General features: G+C 38.5%; 1 protein-coding gene across 6 annotated transcripts in view; it reads right to left on the bottom strand.

Moving 5' to 3' along the window:
• Positions 1 to 22,119, bottom strand: part of bahcc1b (BAH domain and coiled-coil containing 1b) — a 99,922-nt gene extending 77,803 nt beyond the window's left edge. Inside the window, exons 1-3 of one of the 6 annotated variants that reach the window (XM_026276688.1) lie at positions 21,957 to 22,119; positions 20,953 to 21,613; positions 10,560 to 10,893 (exon numbers count right to left, since the gene is read on the bottom strand). In XM_026276688.1, the coding sequence (XP_026132473.1) occupies positions 10,560 to 10,731 (172 nt within the window). In that variant the 5' untranslated portion in view covers positions 10,732 to 10,893; positions 20,953 to 21,613; positions 21,957 to 22,119. Of the gene's footprint in view, positions 1 to 10,559; positions 10,894 to 13,035; positions 13,632 to 20,952; positions 21,884 to 21,956 lie in introns of those variants that run through there. The other 5 variants (XM_026276690.1, XM_026276689.1, XM_026276692.1 and 2 more) reach the window with 5 other exon arrangements.
• Between the last annotated feature and the right edge of the window lie 856 nt (positions 22,120 to 22,975).

The raw sequence follows: 22,975 nt of genomic DNA, 5'->3' as shown, positions 1-22,975 counted from the left end.
TATCTGGCAGGCATGATAGAGGACAGGCCAGGCCAGCCAGACGTGCTGAGGGAACGACAGTAAAGACTGAGAGACAACACAGCACCCGCAAGGCCTTTGATAACCGCTGGCGACTGGAGCCAGCATGACACGCATACACTCATAGCGTTAATACAGACAGACACACACACACACGACATACATCACTGAGACATACACACGTAGCTAATGTACATGTATGAGAAGCGGAAAAGCCCAGACAGGTTTAATACGACGTTCATAATGACCTGTAGGAAAGAAAAATCATAAATGAGATCTGTTTAGCATCTTATTTGTTTCTCCTAGACAGCAATGAGATTAGGAAATTGAGACTTTTAAGGGAATAAAGGGATATTTTACACCAAAATTATATTCTAGCATCACGTATTTAGATTTTATATTCTTATGTGGAACAACGCTGTTCAATTCCTGAGCAAGGAAGCACTAAACTTATTAAAAGTGACAGACAGACTAACATTGTTATGATTTGAACTTTCTATTCAGTGACCAATCTTTAAAAAGATTTATCATAGTTTCCACAAAAACATTAAGCAGCACAACTACTTTTAACACCAATAATAAATGTTTCTGGAGTAATGGCAAAGATTCATCTTAGCAGTGTTCTTAAAATAGAAAAGTTATTTTAAATTGCAATAATTCACAATATAATTACTGCATTTTACACTGAGTATAAGAAACCTTCGGTAACACTTTATTTCAAGGTGTCCTTGCTATACATATTACATTCCATAACAGCTAATTAGGCATAATTGCATGCAAGTAACCCTAGACCAAACCCTAATCCTAAAGTATGTAGTTAATTAATATTACTCAGAACTTAATGTGTAATTACACTGTAATAAAGACACCATAAAAAAGTGTAACTAAACTTTTATTCATTATATTATAACATCCACATTCATTATAGCTCTAAACTATTAAATTTATGTTGACAACTGACTCAATAATGTCTATTTTTAATACCTAAGACACCCAACTGAGAACTAAAGTGAGCTAAAAAGGGACTGAAATGTTCCTCAGGGAGGAATAAACTTAAGCTCGAAGACAAAACTATGAGGAAAAAACAAGGTAAGCGGATGAGTAATTTTCTTATCATTGAAAACACAGATTCTCTAAACTGTAGGCAAATTATTTATGTGACTATTTTATTTTCGCCTGATTTCCGTCAGCTCCCTGAGAACTGCTTATTTCCTTCATAATCAGATGCAGGATGTTGATTTGAAGGACAAGAACAGGAATACAAGAATTATTAAATCAAAATATGCCTGGTGAATGCCATAATCTATTGCATGGCGTTCATGAGGCTCTTGCAGCATAAAGCAGTGATACACGGATGTGTCTCATGTAAACGCATCTTATAATTACAGTGCTGTACTGAAAACAATGCAAATGCTGTGAAAGGAGAGATAAAGCATTCCTCGCATTAATGAACATGCACTGCTGCTGATGTCATTGTTGTGAGCCTTTAGAGAGTCATTACACAACTTTCCCTTTCACTAATCAGACACTTTTTCTTTCCCCACACTCTTGTTTCTTTTACTCATTTTTGCTATTTCTATCTTTCCCTGTCACCGTCTCTGTCTTTCATTTCCATGGCTCCCTGTCCCCTGTCCCCTGTCCCACCGTCTCTCTCTCTCTCTCTCTGCAGTGTTTAATGTGCCGGCTGCAGTGTTTACACCCCAGACAGCGGGTGCAGCACTTTAATCTTGGTAGTGTCTACATGACATCAGCACTCTCGCTGAAGCATAAACCATAGTGGAAAGAACACACACATGCACGCTCTCACGTATATATTATATTCACACATATATCACCTGCTTTCTTCTTTTCTTATCTGTCTTTGCCTCCCTTCCCTTCTTCATTTTCTCCAAATTTCCATTTGCTTTCCTTCTTTACTTTTTTCTTTCTTTCCATACAACATCTTTTTCAACTCATTTCCTTTTCTTTCCCTCTCTTCCTTTTTCTTTCCTCTTCATTCCTTTCTTCCTGTCCAGTCTTCCTTACATTTCTCCACCCTTTCTCCTCCTTTTCTTTCTACTGTTCTCCTCTTCCGCTCTTCTTCGTTTTCTTTCTGTATTTCTTTTCTTTCTTTCTGTTTGCTTTTCTTCTTCCTTTTTTTCCCTTCCTTGCTTCTTATTTCCCATATTTCTTTCCATCATCGTAATACCTCATACATTTTTATTTTCCTTTATTCCAAAAAAATCCCTTTTCCTTCATTTGTTTGCTTCCTTCTTTCCTGCCTTGTCTTCCTTCCTTTCTCCTCCTTTCTTTCCACCCTTGCTTCTGTTTGTTTCATTATTTTCCTCCCTTACTTTTATCTTTCTTTCCATCCATTCTTCCTTTTTTTCCCATCTTTCCTAATTATTTTCTTTCATTTTTCCCTTTTTTTCTTTCAATACCTTTTCAAATCTTATTTTCCTTTTCTACCTTTCACTTTCTTTTAATTTCTTTCTTTCTTTATTTTCTTTCCTTACATTTTCCTATACCTTTTCTCCTCCTTTCCTTCCACCCTTTCTTACCTTCCTAAGTTTCCTCCTTTTTGTTTCTTACTTCCTTCTTTCCTTTACCCCAGTTTGTCCGTTCCTTCCTTCTTTCTTCCTTCTTTCCATACTCCAACCTTTTCCTTTTCTTTGTACTTTTCTTCCCTTCTTACTTTCATTTTATACTTATACCATATGTTCTCTTTTTACTTCTGTCTTTCCCCCCACCTTTCAGATTTTTTCCTTTTTCCTTCTTCCTCTTCTTTCTCCGTCATTTCACCCTGATCCACACCTCTATTCAGGGGTCCAGTGAATGATGAAGTCCTCTAATCCCCTTCTAACCTGCCAGTATCAGTGAGAAAGCGAGACTCAGAAACTCCAAGCCCAGAGAGAGATTACCAGCAGCCCCGAGTCTCATTCTACCATCCAGCAAACTCTGACTGGAGAGACAGCACACACTCTTATGTGCGCCAACCCCATAAGCTGCATCATCTTAAAAAAAAATTACGTATTACACAAAGCAACTTGCTCTATAATTGCCTACTTGTCAATAAGCAGACATTTTCATTCAAAGCTGTTTACAGTACAATACATACAGCGACAATTCCCCTGGAGCAAGCTCAGGTTAACCGCCCTGCCCGAGGGCACCACGACACCACGGATCGTGGGTCACCCCTATCTGGAATCACACCTGTTCGGGTCACCAGCCCAGAGCTATTATCACCAGGCTACCAATACCCATTTATATGTGTGAGTGTGGGTCTGAATGTGCATAAGTAATTAAATAAACAAGTTTACTGACAGTAGCACATTCGTTTTCAAAGCTAGAGATCTGTTTATGGGAAAAGAGCGATAATAAGGGTAGGCTCATATAGACTTTCACACAAACACATCCACACACTGACACGCCACTTTCCCTTGTCAACAACCCCTCTGTATGTAGTCATGCATTCCTCTTCAATCCAAATCACAGTCATTATGTTGCCATGCTGATAGTCGCTGGGCATGTTTGTGTCCTAACTGAGCCGACTGCGACCACACAGTACACCTGACCAGAGATCAGCTGCATGTACAAGACAAAGCAGGCAAGCCAAGCCATAATGCATCCATTTAAGCAGTTCAGTGTTAAATCGATGCATTTAAGGGGCCGAAGTGGTGTGGAAAGAGAGGACTCTTTCAGATTATTGGAATGAGACCCGCATGTTTTGACATGTTGTTCGCTTCGCAGAATTTGACTTGTGGGAGGAGTGAAGCTGAGAGTTTGTGTGGTCAAATAAGGCTTCGTTTTTCTCTGCGTTCTCTGTAAAAATGGCAAGGCCAGAATCCAGAAATAGAACAGGGGGCTATTATGGGATGCATGGAAGGCTGGCTCCGTGTTCAGGCATGACTGTGTGGTCACGGTGGTCACGGCACTGTCTTCCCCCACAGCTAGCCAACCTCCTGCTGCGTCTGAGAAACACTAATCAGAACCAGAGAGAGAGAGACAGACAGAGAGAGCGCGAGACAGAGATAAAAAAAACAAGCAAGTTCTTGAGGGAAAAAAATAAAACAATAAATAAAAAATGCAAACAAAAAGATTCAGGAAGACAATTAGGGAGGGATGAAAGTGATCGAGGAAAACTCAACAAGCAATCAAAGCACGGGCCAAAGACAAAGGCGACGCGTCAACCGGAGTTTTGTTTTAATCAGAGAACATGAAAATATTCAGATTTGTAGCTTGAAAGCAACAAGTCCCTCTCGAATTAAAGCCTTCCCTATAACAAGAGAGAGGAGAAAGAGAGGAAAACAGAGAGAGAGAGTGTGTGTCCCTTGAGACTGATTAATATTGAATTCCTGATGCTAATCTTTGTTTTGTGCTTTTTTTCCTTTACTGGTGTGGAAGCCGACGTGTCCTTAAAAAGCATGCTTTATGTATATTTAATGAAGGCTCCGCATACACTTGGTGCGCTCGTCTTGCTGTGTGGTATCCCACCCTCGCATGATCACATACTGCCACATACTGCTCAAGATACCCAAATATCGAAATATACAATGTGCATTTTATAATAGTCACATGAACCGTACGATAAAATGCATTTAATAATGCAAAATAGTAAGAAGCGCAGAATATAATGTATGAAACCATTAGGACATAAATAAGGTAGTTGGATTCTGCTGGCATCTTGACTGGGAAATAAGCGCGTTTGTGTGTGTGTGTGTGTGTGTGTTTGCACCTGGTACATACAGGTGTCAGATGCCATTGCAGCATAAAATCCTTGATGATATTGCCTGATATCATCTAAGTATCTGATGGTGATGAGCTCAGCACAACAGTGAAATTACATATGCTAAGGAGGGACGATCCGACCTTGTTGAGGACACACAGACTGATCGATTATTGATCCCTGTATGCACACACATGCACAAACACACAGAAATTATACAGCATCCATGATTCAAAACACACACAATCCAAAAAAAAAGGGAAGTGGATTTCCCAGTTCCTCATAGCATACACAGTCAGGCCTGTCACTAGTTTCCTCGTCCAATCACACATCCTCACCACAGAATGGAAGCACTTTCAAGGTTTTGTTTTTGCAGCCTATTTAAAATGTCATTTCTCTCTTACTATCAGACATCAAAGCCAGTGTGGAGGGCTTTTATTTTCTAAGCCAAATCCCAAACTTGTTTCTCATTTACAAAAGCTGGCTGCAGGCCGAGTCAAAGTTTGGACTTAATAATGGCAGCGAGGCAAAAGGGAAAGAGTGCAGGAGGAGAGAGAGAGATTCCCCACATGGTTATAATATGCTGTGGTGGTTGAGTCCATCAGTCGAGGTGTCACAATGAAAAGTAGCTCACAGGATGTAGCAAGCAGCAAGCAGCATGCAAGCGCACACACGTACACATGAAAGAAAGAACATGTACTGCTCAAACCCCATACAAAACTGTTACATTTACAGGGCTTAACAAAAAAGATAGCCGCTGGCCCGTATCAGGGTATGAAATATCTATTTATCTTTTTTAAATATAAAACAACAGACAAAATAAAGTGTTTGTTGCAAATTGTTTAATAAAATAAAAAACTTTTTTTTATTATTAAATCAAATAAAACAGAAAAATTATCTTGAAAAAAATTTAATTTAATAAAAAATAAAACAGTTAAAATAAAATAAATATAAGGTCTTGATTTACAACAGAACTGTTCGCACAATTAACACTTCGGTGTATTTTAATCTGCAGTGTAATCTAATTTCCAAAGCACTAAAGAAAGCCCCTCCAAATTTCAGAGAAGAGCCGTGATGGAACAGACTGAGGGAAATGTGTCAAAATGAGTGAGATAGCTGAAAGAATCACATATATACGTGCTAAACAAAACAATAATAAAATGAAAAAAGGAAAAAAGAATAATGCTGGGTGTTAAACTGATGAAATCCAAACAGCAATGTTGACGAGTCAGGAGGGCTGTTTTCTTGTGAAAATGCGAGCCAGTAGGAAACAGAGAAGGAAGAGGAGGAGGAGATTGAGAAAGGGAGGGAGAGAGAGAGAAAGAAGGAGCCTGACAGCTGTATAAATGAGCTCTGTAGCTCATGGCGCCCCAGAGTACTGCCTCATTGTTGTGCTGATCCAATGCACAGCAGATGAACCCAGGGTTTAAAAGTTGAACTGTGTGTGCGCGTTAGTGTCTATTGACCCTTATTTGCTTGCATCCGTTATTAAGTTTAGCTTATGTGTGTTTGTGTGCGATTGTGTCTGTGTGCATATTACAAGCCCTCCCACTGAGCTTCTTTTTTTTTTTTTACCCAGTCAGTTCTCAAGTATCAGTTGCACAAATCCAAGTCGGAAGGGTGACAATTTTCAGATTTGGTGTGAAAACACCATATCATATGTCAGGTGTATAATAGGTGCCATGTCTGGGTTTCCATGCATGCATTCACACTTCCTCATTTTAATCCTCCTGCTTTGAGTTAAACCCATAGCAAACTGTTTGTAAATGTTTTGTCAGCATAAAAAAAAAAATCACATTCAATTACAGATTTTAAATTTCAGTGCTTTAAGATTTTAATTCTATCATCATTTCCTCACTTCAATGTTCTAAAACTCACTTTCATAGAAGATTATTATGCATACAATGAAAGTCAATTACATTGACTTTCATTGCACAGGCCTGTGTGCACAAAAAAAAAAGTCACGGCATAAAATCATGTCATAAAATGTCATAAATGGAAATGACACAAATAGACGAGTAAATTACAAAAGATTAAATTACGACAGAACTATTTTTAGATGGATACGGGTGAGTCTTTTGAAAAGCACCATGCTGGCCTGATTTCATGATTTTAACGGCACAGCTGTGCTTTTGGGAAATCCGGTCCTGATCAATAGTCACAGGCATCGAAAGTGATGATATTCTGGGCGCTGAAGCAGGTAATACATATTTTATAGTTGCACATAAGAAGGTGTACGTATCAAATATTAATAACTGATTTTCTGCCGGCATTGATGACGTGAAGATGCATTGTTTGAGGGGCCAGCGGTGATGGGTGCAGTCGGGGCAGGGCGTTGGGACTCTCTCAGCCTACTGAGGCACATCAAACAGTGAAAGAAGAGACTGTGGGGTGAAGGGGAGGGGGAACGATGTCGCTTCTGCCAACGAGGCTCTGCTGAATCACACACACATACACAGACCGGCGTACACTCACGCACAGCACTCAGCTGGCAGGCATAGTGAGTGGCGACGGAACACGCCAGGCTCTGTGCTACCAAGCAGAGGTAATTGGGCCAGATTACCAACCAGGTGGAAACATTCAGCCGCTCTTTTTCCTCTTCTCCCTCTCTTTCCTTTAGTCACTTTCACTCTTTTACTCTATTTTGGAGCAGCGAAGGAATCGCATGCCATTTCGGAAGTTTTTGGATGAAGGTGGAATCAAACATAAACGTTTATTCCAAAGACGCAGTAATTCATTTAGCATTTATGTAGGCTATAAGAAGTGATCCGTTGCAAGTCATGGATAGTGCAGAGACATGCACAGGCGAAAAGGAGAGAAGAAGGAAGAGAGATACTAACTAGACTCAAGCGAACGCACTAATTTAAACTACAAGCCCTATCAAAGGCGGATGGCCTGGGGGCAGCAGTACCTCAGTACGGAGCAGGGCTGCACCGCAGAGGAACGAGTGGACGGGGAGGGTGAGACAGGTTAGGATCAACAGCAGTGCAGAAACAGCATTGTTAAATCAGGACTCAAGGCACACAGAAGCGAGAGAGGAAGAAGTGATATGAAAGAAGGCCGACTGAAGCTTGACAGGGCAGACCACTGCTTTTGCAGAAACATGACTGCTGTGGCACAGAGCTACAAAACCACTGTAACGCAGAGGGTGAGGGCAAACGACCAGGTGGATGACCGTGACAGACAGGGTGCCACCTAACTGAACTGCGGGTTGCTGTTGGTTTGTCTCCAAAAAAACTCGAATCATACAGTCTCTCAATCTATCTACCAATCTAATTGTAGCTATTTTCGTGATTCAACAGTTAAAGCACAGAATTGGCTAAAAGAGTACCAGAGTGCATATCTTACCTATTTTTTTTACATTCATTAAGGGACTTTTAGACATTCCTCACATCCTGCATGTCTGCACTCTAGGGATTACGATTTATATGTAGGCCTAAGTGCATGTGTGTTTGGCATCGTCTGAAATAATCAATTTTAATTAAGAGGAATATAAGGATTTCAAATAATTGATAAAACAAGCAGAAATAAAGAGAACAATTATTTATACACTGAAAAAGGGAAGGAAAATATATAATATCGTCTGCTAATATATCTGTTCATCCCACGCAAACAAAAAGAGGAAGGTCTAAAACTTAAATATAAATTACTTTTGTCCCAGTATATGATGTATAATAATACACACAGTATCATCATATATTACCTATTCTGTATGAGCAGAAATGACACCTGTGTTGATTAAAAAAGCCACAGCAGAAGAACAAGAATTTGATACGAGCGCACACACATACCCTACTCCCACACACACACACACACACACACAAGTATGCACCTGTATGGCATGAGCTGGCGTCCGCCTTGAGGCAGACGTTACAGACATCTGCTGAGGATATGGAAGAAAGAAAGGAAAGAGAGAGAGGGGGTGAAAAAGAAAGAAGAAAAGGAGATCCTACTGTACACATTATCCGCGCGCACTGCGGAGCAGCATTTGATGTGCACGAGAGACCTGAGCAGCACAACAAAATCCATCCATCTACCGGCGGTGCGGCTTTTAAAACGCATTCAGATTGACGACAGTCGTCGAAGAAAGAGACAATGAACCGATTCAATACATTAGTGATGACAAATAACGACAGGAAGATTTACATTTAATCGAAAGCCGCTATCGTAAAAGAGGCTGTGTGTTTTATAGAGTTTGTCTTGCGGACCTTCGCAGTTTGTCTCTGTGTGAGGTAAGAGGACGGAGTTATTTGTGTAAGGAACAAATAAAAATTACTTTAAGAAGGCAGTGGGCGAGGATATAGCAGCAGCAGGAGGCCGGAGAGAAAGACAGCCGCTAACGACCCCATCAGTACCCGCGCGCATTCACCGTGCGCCGGGGACCATCAGGGTCAGCGAGCGCTGTGATAGATCTCGCTTCTGAAATTTCAGTTGAGTCTACAACACAGCGAACGTTGTGCATCGAATATGAATTCGACTGAAATACATCAGCTGAGTCTGAAGCACAGTGAATGAGCGAATGAAACGTCTCATTCGAATTAAACTGAAAATATGTTTTATATTATAAAATAATTTATATACGCACATACACCAGTTAACAAGCCGTATATAGGCTATATATATATATATATATATATATATATATATATATATATATATACACACACACACACACATACACACACAAGTCGACAAGCGTAAGGGGTAATATGAAAAAAAAAATCTATGAAAAATAAATGTAAATCTATATGAAAAGAAACAAAAAAAGCTTTATATTTACCGACTAAAACAACACCAAAAGGAGTTTAATTCATTGTTTAGAAATAAACTGCTGAACACATTCTTTAAAACAACACGTCAGCCAAAATTACGGCTGTCAACCAATGTTATATATAAAATAAAATAAATAAAAAAATGGAATTACGTACAAAATGTGATATTGTCTGCGTTTAACAACAGAAGCTGAAACATCCACAGGCTGGCGTATTCGTGTGCACATATATATGAATTTATAGGCTATCTCATTAATAACCAAAATGCAAAGTGTACCTCTATCCCAAAGGTACTTTGAATGCTGGAGACACTTGTTAAATCTAATGCATGCACTGTCAACTCATTCGCACCCCGTCACATCACCGCTCAATATAGAAACCGGATTTTCTGGTATTACAGACGCCTCTTTTAGCACACACACATATACACGCATAACTACTGACCCTAATCTCGAAGACTTCTCGAACCACAGCTCACACACACACACCAAAGCTTGTGTTATTAACTTAAAGCAGCTGTGGCAGCAAACCGCTCAAATATGCACCCTAATAATTAACAGAAAATCATGGGGCTTTTCTACCAAACAACTTATTTTGTCAGAAAAAAAACTAGATGTCTGAATGAGCGCGAAAAAAAGAGGGCAATCCAGCTATAAAGTAACTGTTCATTATTAACAAAACAGTATATTCATTTAATCATCAGAAATAAATGTAAAGACTAAATATAAATTACGGTGCCCTACAGTAATATTCCCAGTTAAGATTAAAGGCATAGATTTATTTTTCTTACTGCTCTCTTCTGATACGCACTTCATCTAAAACCAGCCTTTCGCAGCACTTCAGATATTAAGTAAACTATCTGATTAAAAGCTACAATGCAGTCAGATTTGACTATATGGAGACCGTAGCAATTGCTTATTTCCAAAAAAAAGCAATAAAAAAGTGAAGACTAAGTAGCCTACACGTTAAGGCGATATTGTAAAGTTACGCAATTTTAATCTGCTACAAGTATGTTTTAAATGCATTCACTTATCGACATGGGGAAAAATAAACATAACACTTACCTGAATGGGGAGGCATCGGTATGTGCGAGGGGTAATATTTCCCAGGCTGAAAGTGACCGGGATGCTGCACAGCCGTGTGCCCGGCAGGAGTGATCCTCGAGGCGCCTCTGTGAACCAGCGCGCCTCGATCTGCCAGAAGGTGCGGCGGAGGAGCGAAATCCCGACCTTCCATCCCGACAAAAAAACGATAAATCCGAAATCCAGAGCTGGAATCCACGAGAACCGAACCGAACGCCGCCCAGATGTTATAATTCCGTTAAGAGTTGCGCTTAGGTCTTGCATTCAGCACAATTTTGGCTTTGACGGCCAAAAAAGTATGTCCCAGTCATGTTTTCTGCAACACAAAAATCATAAAAGGTAGTTTAAATTACAAACCAGTTACACGAGCGAGTGATGCAAATCCACAAGATCGTATCATGTTAGTATCCTTCAGATGTGTAATGGTAATCCTTCATTGAAAACACCACGAAGTGTAGGCTACGTCCATTGCTGCGACTGCTGCCTAAACACAAATTCTCCGCTCGTCTGTCTCATCTCTCCACAATTGAGCGAGCTTGCAGCACACCTCCACTTTTACACAGAAGACTCACTGCAGGCTACACACCATTCACATAGAGATGCCAGGATCAATACATTTGTACACTCTCCTTAAGCCTATAGCGAAAACCAAGGACATTTTAGCAAAAAAGAGGGGAAATAGACAAAGCCAAATCAGTCTTTTTTGACGAGATGAAAAACATTACAAAAATCTAATCGCTGACGTTTGGAATGACTGCTTTCATTATAAGCTCTAATTTATTTAATGCATCCCACTATAAATGTAATTTCTTCAGTCCATTTTGTCAGTCATTTCAGTTAATTAAACCGCTTTGTTGATCTGAACTAGGTTTTCCATAACATATGGTGGAAATGCACACGGAGCCTATATTTTACCTTTGGCCTGGTCCTTAAGTTTTCTAAATCACGGGAATACAAGCAATCTATATAAAAGCATCCTACGTTGTTGCAGATAGAGTCTTGGCAAAATGGTACATTGAGAGAATTATCATGCGATGTTATTAAACGGCGAGAGATTTTGCGTCAAAACGTGCTTGCAAGCCTATTTGACCAGACTACTGAAAATTGAAAGATAATCAAAGAAAGTCTGCAAAGCAGAATTAAAAAAGCTCATACGAACGGTCGTGAGTGATCTCGTTATCATACCGAATCAAAGATAAGGAAACAAAGATATTTTCAAGTTTGAATCTCCAGCTGTGCTTTCCATTTATTCTAAATTACAAACTATAAACGGAATACATCTCGAATCTCCAGATATTTGGCGTTCGGAACGTTGAACTTCTGTTAGATGTTTCAACGTTTTGCTGATCGAGGCCTTAAAACGGTGGAAGTTCCCAGTTTGGAGTGTAAGGATGGTTGCAGTGCCAAATTGCTGTAGCCCTATACAGCCTTCATTAAAAACATAAAAACTGAAAAGAGGGAGAGGTTATAAAATAGTGAGTGAATTGACGTGCACAACATTACACATTTCCTCAAATATTGACCATAAGGTACAAATGTCTGAAGAATAAGCTCTCTGAAGCACATAATTAAATGTAGTGCACCATTTTTTTTTTTTGCGCTGACAAAGGACATTTCCAGCAAACATGTATCATGTCTGTGACATCATTAAAAGAAATTGGGCACAATTTTTAAAGCATATGGTATTTTAACGTAGTATCATCCCACTATTAACCAAAGCCGAATTTTTTTTACATTTATTGGGATCTGAGATCTATTAGATTTGGCTCCGAGGACGGATGGGAGGTGAGGAGGAGCGCATGAAAGAACAGGTTTCATAAAGGATTTGAGTGGAAGGAAATGTCCTCTGATAAAAGCCAGACAATTTTATGAATCATGGTATATCAATGGAAAACGTTGTATATATAATAAAACAAAAATTTAGTAAAAAAAAGAGATTTTCAGTTTTAATTTCATAAACAACTGCCTAATATTAATTCTACGTGTAAACTGTAGAAAGGTAAAAGCGATTATATTCTACTTCTGTCAGCACGTCTATTGCATATAGCATTTTGCGAATGAATTTCTCGCAAATAATATAATTATTCACACTTGTATTGTATCCTTCATGAGTCAATGAGACACTAAGGTCTTCGCTCTAAATAAAATTCCCTTTTATTCTAAATAAGGCAGAAATTCAGTAGCAATTCTGTATTGCACAAATCTCCTGTATAATGATTATGAGTACTATTATAATTGTTTTGGTTGTTGATGTCATTACCATTGTTATAATTGCTCAAAGAAAGCAACAGACTCAGATGAAAATTAATGGATAGCTTTTTTTTCACCCCCCTGCAATACAAACTCCATAATTTTCTATAACGCCAGATGTTCTTAAAAAAAAGTAAGAGCAGCTCTTGAAGGCAATTGTTTATTATTGCACGCATATAAATGTATACAATATAAACGAATTACTTACTGGTAAGTTATTCCTTGCAAAACATTAAATTGGTTAAAAAAAAACATGATACAAAAAAATACGTAAAAGAGCAGAGGCAGAATAAAAACATATGGAAATGGTTACATCCTAGAGTCTGCTGATTGCAGTGCGTGTGCAGTGCAGAAGTTCGGAGATGCACCGTAGTAGTAAGAGCTTCTGCTGAATCGAGCCCCGTACAAGCAGTCACAGACTCTTCCCTGAGTCTGCTAGTGCCACTCAGGAAGAAGAGGGGGAGGTGACTGGGGGAGCAGTCGCGCCCATTGGTCTAATACCTACATGTCAATAAGCTCGTGCAGCGCGCCCCAGGATAAACAGTGGCTCCGATTGGATGACGCTCTGAGCCAATGGCGCGTCAGCTGGATCAACTAAACAAAACGGCGGGCGCTTTATTTGAGCTTTCCTGTCTCGTGACGAGTTCAGCGTGAGGCAAGACCACATGGTTACTTATGCAGCCTAGAATGTCATTATTTAAATTACTTGAAACAAAGGACGAAACGCATTTCACAACATTTGAGTTTTTTTAACCCTGCTTTAAGTTAAGGAATAGTAAGCCTTTATGCAGACATGGTACATGTATAGTTATTATTTTAGCCTAAATGACAGCTGGTCTTCTAGAGTAATAGAATCTAATTGAACAAACCTAAAACAAGCAACTGAACAACTCACCTGCTGAACGTAAATGTAGCCCAAACCCAGAAAAAAAAACATGAAATCTCTCCAATTAATATTTTAACCAGTTTGTGAATTAGCATATACAATATCACTTAACTTAAAGCGCGTCACTGCATGTTCAGTTTAAAGAGTTAATAATCAGATCACGAGTCAAATGAACAATTCTAAGGCAGAACATATTCAGCATGGTAAATAATCAGTAAAAGCCCAAACTACGTTGCAGTGGCAAATGAAGGGTTAAAAGCCTGGGCCTCGTTCTGAAAATTGTTTGATTGGTTGGTGTGATGCCAGAGCGCTGTCAATCATAGAATGTAAACAAGGCTCTGATTGGCTGCTGTCCAGTCCGCACTGGGCTGCCTGAAAAAAGCAATTACTGGCCTTGCGGTTTCAAGGCGGCCCAGAGCTGAATGATGAAAGGAGATAAGGAGGGGCGGTTTCAAGGCCTCCCCTAGGCGAACCTCGTTGGCCCCAAAGCTAAAGGAGAGTCAAGAGTGACTTAATCAAAGGGAATGCGTTAAAAAGGGGGAAATTGCATGTTGTATAAAATTTAAAGTATAGATTCTCGGATTAATATCGCTTAATTCAACAGAAGCATTATAATTGTAATACATGGAATCTAAAAACAGGACAAGACAGGAAAAGAAGGCAAGAGCGACCCAAAACGAGCGTGCGTGAGGATTTTTTTTTTTCGATGAAATGTAAAAACTTCAAACTCCCTGCGACTTCTAATTTTGACTGGATATTTAATAACAGTAAGTAGTAAATGGCTGTAAAATATATACTTACCATTACGCGCTAATAGGAAAACTGTTATAGCCTAGCCTACGCCGTTCTTTCTTTCTGTCCAAATGCAATTCAGGAAAACCTTGGTGAGAGAAAAACTGGTAAACAATTATTAACAGAATGTATTCAATTACTCTAGTAGTTGATTATATTATAATGTTTGTATTAAATTACGAAATTATATAAAAATAAAATAAAAATATTATGCCTTCTAAAGGATGTTATTGTTTTGTTTTTTTAATCATTATACATATGAAATATATACTGCAGTGTTTTTTTCTTTGTTCTTCTGTGATTTTCTGCTATTTTTCTTTCTTCATTATTTCTTTAACTTCAACCCATGATACTTTATTCAGGAAAATCTTCTGTATCATCACACAAAACTTAAGCGCAACTTCAACTAGGCCACTGGAAGAACGGTGATTTTATGAATATGTAGGCTACCATATGGGTTTTTGTTATCACCGTCCCATTGTAACAGTATATTTTTTTGTTTAAAAATGGCTTTATAGTGAATGTTGATAATAGGCTATACGTTTTTCATATTTGCTCAATATGGTTGAAGAAAACAAATGTAGCCTAATCAATGTATACAGAGAACATTGCTATATTAAATACCATATATTAAAGAAATGTTCTCCTTATACAAATATTTTACATTTACGACTACATAGTTAATCTATACCTTTTAGATTAAAAAAAAGTGAGAGAAACTATAGATGTACTAAAAACGATATAACTACCGGGACTTTTAATTTAAGGAATATGACATTTTACAAGGTATAACCAATTAACAATCAAAGGTTCAATAAATCATTCCCTTAAAGTATAAATTGTTTATGATCATCCTATAGGGTGGGGCTTGTTGTAAAGAAAATAAAAGGACAGATAAAGAGAGAAATCAGGCCAGTCCTAAAAGAAAAAGAAATGCCACTGTTAATCAGATTCAACCAAAATTTTGGCCATGGAAGTATGAAATCAAATACAAACGACCCACAAGCAGAAGCTCTTAATACGACAAAGTACCCAGTCATTGTTTTAACCAACTTTACAGTAACTGTGACAGAGTGTGCGCTATGGCCTACCACCGACCTTCCTATCCAAAAAAAAAAGAAAGAAAGAAAAAAAATACTGGAGAAAAAAAAACAAAAAAGCAATAACACTGGGGCAATAAAGAATTCTGTTCTGCAATATACAAAGAGGTGCAGCGCTTTAAGTAGATATCGGCACTTAATTTATTTAGTGACAAGAAAGACCCTTTTATTGTTGGGTTTTTATTGGCTCCTTTTCGCAACTTGAAAGGTGGGGGTGGGGTGCATTTTTAGTGGTGTACGGATAACACACACACACACACACATAAGAGGCCCGTGCAAGCACACATTTACACACAAGCAAAGGCAATAACTCGCATACAGGCCCGTCTAAATATATACATACCTGAAAACAAACTTAGCGACTTTTTCTTTCTGTCAAACACTTACATACACACACACACACACACACACACATCTCCTTCTCTCCCCACGCGCGCACACTTACACACATTCTTTCTTTTTTTTCTTTTTTTCACTCACGCACACACAAACAGACACACACACTGTCCATGTGCCAGCGCGAGCTGCCCTACTGTGGGACGCGGGGATAATTAATGCGGAGTGACTGATTGCTCTCGAAACAGACCAGTCCCGCGAACGGCATTGTCCGTGATCAATGAAGCGTCTCTGATTGACACTTTCCCTCCATCTTCCAGCCACATTCAAACTACCGGAACGGGGCGTTTGTCACCAGCGTATAGGCCAAGGGTGCGCAGAGACCCAGTTACTGTCAGGTCTAAGTTGCACACCAGTTTTAGATAGTGCCAGATCGCACTGGTCTGCCATTGGCAATAGAATAATCCAGACAAGACGCCTGAATTCAGAGCCCATTTTGATGCGAATGTATAAACGGTGCTTACATGCGCCTACACGTCCATGTAGGTCAGGGGATTTTATATACGCGTCCGTAGGATGAATCATTGTGACAATGCACTCCATAGCTGGTGATGAGGATGAAGCATGTTCAGTCAAGACGTTCATTTTGCTTACGGCCCAGTAAACCGGCCAGAGATGTGTGTTCGAAATATTTCACAAGAAACACGTGCTTAAATTAGGCTATAATCAACTGTATTTTATTGAAAACCACAATTTATGAACTGTGGTAGTTATTATTAATATTGAATGAACGCTAGTGTTATAGCCTATTGCACTGTTACATTATAGCCTACAATTACATCAAGTTATTTTGTTCTTCAAAAAGACTTATATGGAAAACCAAGGAACAGGTAACTTTAATTTAATTTATTTACACTGTCGTTTTAAACCCGTGAACACGGTCGAAATCAGTTAGATTTTTATTTTGTGAACCTCTCCTTTCCTTTTGATTATTAAGTTAGGCTACTACATTGATATCCAAGTGAAATGGACCAACTTTTGAACATTTTGCAACCATTAGAATTGCTAAATTCTTGTGAAATGGCTTGGCTTCTGGTAAGTGTCAGGCATAGGGACGCGTACTGTTTAGAAGGCCCGATGTCAGCAGTATCCTACTGGCGTATCTGGAATAAGGACTTGTAGGCCTATGTAAAACAATGGCATTATAAATAAGCATTTATACGCATAAGAATATTTAGATTGGATTTATGTGAATAGGCCGTTGTAGCTGTTCAAAGCGTTATTTGTGATATCGAACTTTACAGATGCAGCTCTTATAAAATCAAAGCTCTGCAGAAACATATTGCTGATCATTATAGGAGTCGTATATGAGGGGATCATGATAGACACAGTTGACACCGAAGCACCGGCGGCGCCAGGGGGGGTCTTGGGGGGTCTCAAGACCCTGCCAAAAAATGCCTTGACCCCCCATTTGACCCCCCAGCCTCTTCCTGATTAAAAAATATATATAATCGGGATAAAGATCCAAAAATGTTTCTCTTCAAACTACGCAGAACAATAATAAATAATAATTATTTCGACATTTATTCATACACTGAACCGAGAACCGTTTCTGTCGGACGCGTCCGATTCGAGAACCGATGAGCTGATGATAACTGCGCATGCGTGATTCAGCGCGAAGCAGACTGACACAGAGCGCATCTGAACCGAACTGATTCTTTTGGTGATTGATTCTGAACTGATTCTGTGCTAATGTTATAAGCGCGGGTAAACCAAAGGCTTGAATGAAGGCAATCATCGCCAATGACGGCATTACATCGAGCGCAAAAGAACCGGTGAACCATTTTTTTTTTCATCTGGTTTATTTGATCGAATTGTCCGAAAGAACCGGTTCACTTGAGCACCTGCTCCTTTGCCCCTTAAGTGCCCTTTTGTCAAAGCAAAATTTCCTCATTTTTTTTTTGTAATAACATAAACTTTTGTGAATGCCTGCCCACGCCCAATCATAATATTAGTACAATTTATTAATAATAATTTAGCCGTAAATAAAATGACCAACATGATGACAGTTCACCTGACAACGACCTCATCCAACCGGGAAGATTCCTCATGCTGCACGCGCATTTTTTAATTGCTAGAGGATATTTTCAACATCGTGGCAGCTGGTAAGTGGTGTTTCATTCTCAGCGAAGTGATTTTGGTGTTTATTTACTTATTATTATTTTACAAGAACGATGTGATGTGAGAACATGCAGATACGTTGTTTATATTGCTGTGTGTAGCCTGTAGTGTAGAAGTAACAGTAGCGTGCTGTTTGAGGGAGAAAAGTTTCACAGGCATCGAGGGGTCTGGTCTTTTTTATGTTATTTGAATAAACTTTTATTATATTACAGTACTTATTTATTTTTAACACGTAAAAATAATTATCACAACACTGGTAAGGCTTATTCAGATTTTCTCATTCTCTGAATTATCATTATAAAAATAAAAACAATTCAGAAATGAATTAAAATATAATTATATTTTAAATGTGATGCAAATATTTTTTCTGCAAAAGCAACAGTGTTTACAACAGCAAGACCACTTTAGCCTGTAAACTCAATAATATCTATCTGGAAATAAATGTAAAAATATCAATGTCAATAAAAATGCATAATATACCTGACATGAAAGTGCAGTGTGAAGGATATGAATAACAAATGTAGCCTGTCATTTGTTTACATTGCAAAGGTGTTTTTGTTGTTTAGTAGCAGAAATATGCAGTTATTAGCCATGTCCACTGTATTTTTTGTTGGTTTTCATGAGACCCCCCTTGAAAAGACCAGGACCCCCCCATTGCCCCCCCAATCAAAATTGTCTGGAGCCGCCACTGCACCGAAGTCAAACTCTACATGAAACGATGAAGACACGTGAAATGTAGTCAGACCTTAACCCTATAAAGTGAGGTATAGGCGCTTTAGGTTTAGGGTGGTAATCTACAGGCCTAGGGCTAGATTGTGAATGATAGAAAACAACTCCCAATAAGGGTGGAGACCGACTAGCTGCCCTTTATAAATTCCAAGGAATGGAGTTATCGATAGAAAAAGTCCATCTGTGTCCAATTAAGGGAAGTACTGGTTCACCCCCATAAATGGCACAAACCTACCTCATTACGACCTGTTTTATTGTAAAAGCTAGAAGTCAAACTATAGAGCGGTAATACATGTAACAAAATACAAAAAATAAAATAATAATAAATAAATAAAAGCACTCGAACAACGCTGCTTTAACAAAAAGGACTCAAGAAACTTTCTGTTATGAACGTCTTACGACAAAAGATGCACAAAACAGCGCAGATGAACTGGAAACAAATATAGGCTATATGCCATTGTTATTCCCCAATTTTGGACATACCCGTTTATAATGAACAAAAAAAACTGACGACTGCCCCCTTCGTGTTTCATTAATAAGATTGTCTTATAAATACCTCAGTTTAAATTCTGTGATAATTCGTAAAATGCCTCCTTAAAGCTTATCTCCCAAATTTAACGTGACTAACGAAATTGAATATTAATCGGATGAGTGGTCTAATTAGTAGAAAACATCATTAATAGCCTACCTATTTCAAGTAATCTTCGTATTGTAGCAGTGTTCAATATACAAGTTAGAAAACTGCAATAAGTATCCGCATACAGGGGAATGACTATGAGCTTGTATATTACTCTCTGCTGCCATAAATCTAAATCAAAGTAGTACAACTATAATTAAATACATTATATGAAATCGTGTGAGAGCTATAGTCACATGGCGCAGTATTCTACATCTACACTGCTCGCATTATTCTTAGATAATGAGTCTACATGTAAAGGTTCAAATAAATCCTTAAGGGGATGCCTCAGCCACATGATTTTAAGTGATTGTCAGTGGCCCACTCGGTTTTGACACGGGACACGGTCTTGATCCGAGTTTAGCCTACCGTGTATGTAGAGTATATGCTTGTATCCCAGCCTGGTGGGTGTCAGATCTTCACAGTTCCTCTCACATGTATGTATTCAATGTGTTACACGTTGTTATCAATCAGCGACACAAGTACATCGACGTCTCAGTGTCCCTCCGTGAAAGCCCAGGCCCTTGATACATGCTGATTTATTATGGGAACAAAAATAAGTAAGTCCGAGTTTAATTTGGTTTTATAAACAAATGTATAGTATTACATTTCAGGACTGGCTCCATTCAAACAGACTGAAATAATATAAAACCACTCAGCATCACTACATGTTTCGTTAAGCAGCAACAATGTTTTGACCCTGTGACCCAGTAGCGTTGGTGAGCAAATCAATAACACAAATGAATAAATTCGAATGAATGAATTAGGCTCATGTAAGACTGAACGATCATATAGTCGTACATACGTTGCTTTTAGAAGTATACATATTTAGCACACGTAGGAAAACAACAAGTATAAAAGGTAAACTAAAATATATTTAATTGAATATAATTTATATCTGTTAGAAAAATCCATATTTTTTGTTAAGTAAAGGATTTGAGAGTGTAGTACAAACAATGAAAAGGTCAGAACAATTAAATATCCGGTCAAAAGGCCCTCGTCCACATTACACAGAACGGCGTCTCTCTTGTAGGCTACCCTAAAAAAACAGTGATAAAATCTTTAGAAACATAACACCTCGGTATCTTTGTAAAATGCCCATATCAAGTGTAGCTATATAAATATTGTTTAAGCTTCGAACCGTTTCAGTCAAAGCCAGTGTAAAACCGGTTTTAGAAATAGGCTTCACTTAAAAATGCTATAAAAGTCACTTTTTGCTGACAGCTAAATAGTCTTTGCTCGAACGGTGCATCTGACATGAAAAGTATATTTTTTATGTCAGGAGCGACCTCGTATAAAGCCGTGATTAATTTTGACAACCCATATACCTTCTGCATAATGGACACAAACAAACATGTAAAGCACGATCTTCTAAAGTCCTGATGGCTGCGATAAATTACATTCAGATGAGCAGAAAACACCTACCTATAAAAATGGAAGTCCGTCCAGATAGAAAATATTTTGAATAAAGATTGACTATTGATTTACGCAAGTGATCTGGATTCAATTCTCGATAAAAAAAAAAGCCGTCTGGAGTGTCCCTTCCTCGTGCAGAGCCTCCTAACAAATCTTAACAGTCTTTGGAAAAACAAATAGACGCTATTTAATTTATCATGACTACTTGATCATAGTCTAGTCCGGTAAAAGTCTTTAAAGCTTAAATGGTATATAAACGAGCACTTGAATGGTTTCTGGTTGTCGAAGATCTATCTGAAGGTACGGAGCAAGTCCGAATAGAGCAAACTGCCTCCTCGAGCCTCTATAATCACAAATTTATGGCTGGATGACGCGTCCTCTTCTCCCACAATAGAGCTCAGTGACATTAAACAGAAAATTGATGGAGAGGCGAACGAAATTGAATCTGCTGTCATATCCAGACCATTGCATTTTGCCTCATTTAATTAGGGGAGAGGGCACGTGTCTCTTGAGCATGCCCCAACTCCTTAACACACCTTGAACTATTCTACTTTTTTGCATGTTTGCACTGAACGGGACTTGGGGAAAGCGACCCGTTTCCTCCGCTTCGTACAGACCTTGGATACACTTAAATCATCTCGTTTCCACCATATTGGACTTCCCTCATGGCCTGCAAAAAAGAACCTATGTTAATCGAACTACTGCAGCCGATTTCATGCGGTAACTTTGGGAATTTGAAGACATCGCAGGCAAACCAGCACGAGCCGATCGCGACCGTGTGCGGAATTCGAAGACATCGACGCAACTGTACAGAACATTGTCGTTTTAAACCGACTGTTTTAAAAGCACATTTGTGTTTTGTAAAGGGACACGCTGTGCTGTTGGATTCGATAAATCCAACGTGTTTGCGAACAGAAGCTATGTAGAGGTGGTAAGATCAGTAGCCTACTAGAAACACCACAAAACACACATTCGCTTCAATACGTGGTTTACTTAAAGAACTACAGGTTTACCTTGAGGAAACACAGGCAATCCATTACAAAATACTTATGTTGTCCTGAAAGAAAAGCAATACTCGACTCTTATACACAAGTTAAGGTTTTACATCCAAAACAGGCTATTTGCCTTGAAAGCGAGGCGTATTTCCCACTCATCCCCGGAGCAAAAAATCTGCCCCCACCCCTACCTTTAAGGTCACCGCCCCGGGAATGATGACGTCAGAAAATTAACGCTTTCAGTCCCGAGAGCAATGATCGAGTGAGACCTTTTAGCCATGCAGCCAGAGCTTGAGCTTTACACACATGTATCCTGATATAATGCACTTAACACGACAAACTATTAAACCTGGGTTACAACTTTGGTATAAAAGTGGACTCGACACACACAAAAAAAGTTTTACACAAAGAGACAAATGACACTTTGGAGAATATTTTTAAGTGATTATTAATTTTAAACTGACATAGGCCTGTATGGAGTATAAAACTCCTAAAAATGTATTCAAAATAATAAAAAAAAGGGATAAAGTTTACTTTATCTACAACTAGCATAAGAAACATTTTATTTTTTCATTAACCTATAAGTTAGAGTTTTCATCGTTGTAATAACATTATAGAAAGCTAAAAGAATTAAGACCAATTAGAGTGGGTATACTAATAATATTATTTGCTTCTGTCCAAAATAAAGCCAGAAAAGGCAAAAGAGATTCAATCAAATTATAATCGGGGAGATTGTAATCTGTCAGACTAATATTAAGCCTATTTTTACAATTTAAATTGTGGATATGTTTGGGAGAGCAACTGTCAGCAAATATTAAACAAATAAATTAATAAATTGATGCAATTGTTTATGTGTTTGACTATATGGATTTAACTATATCCCTCCCTGAAAAAAAAAAATCCCTCACAAACCCCACTGTTTATAAATAGCCTACCTTTTATCCAAGAGGTTTTAGAAATGATAAACACCCAGGCAAACTTGCTCATTAACTTATTAAGTGTGTGGAAGAGCAGAGAGGTCCTGAACATAATATTTT

The sequence above is a fragment of the Carassius auratus genome, chromosome 12 (genome assembly GCF_003368295.1).
Source record: "Carassius auratus strain Wakin chromosome 12, ASM336829v1, whole genome shotgun sequence".
NCBI classification, from domain to species: Eukaryota; Metazoa; Chordata; class Actinopteri; order Cypriniformes; family Cyprinidae; genus Carassius; species Carassius auratus.
The sequence above is the reverse complement of the archived record's forward strand: the minus strand, read 5'-3'. Positions and strand labels throughout refer to the sequence as shown.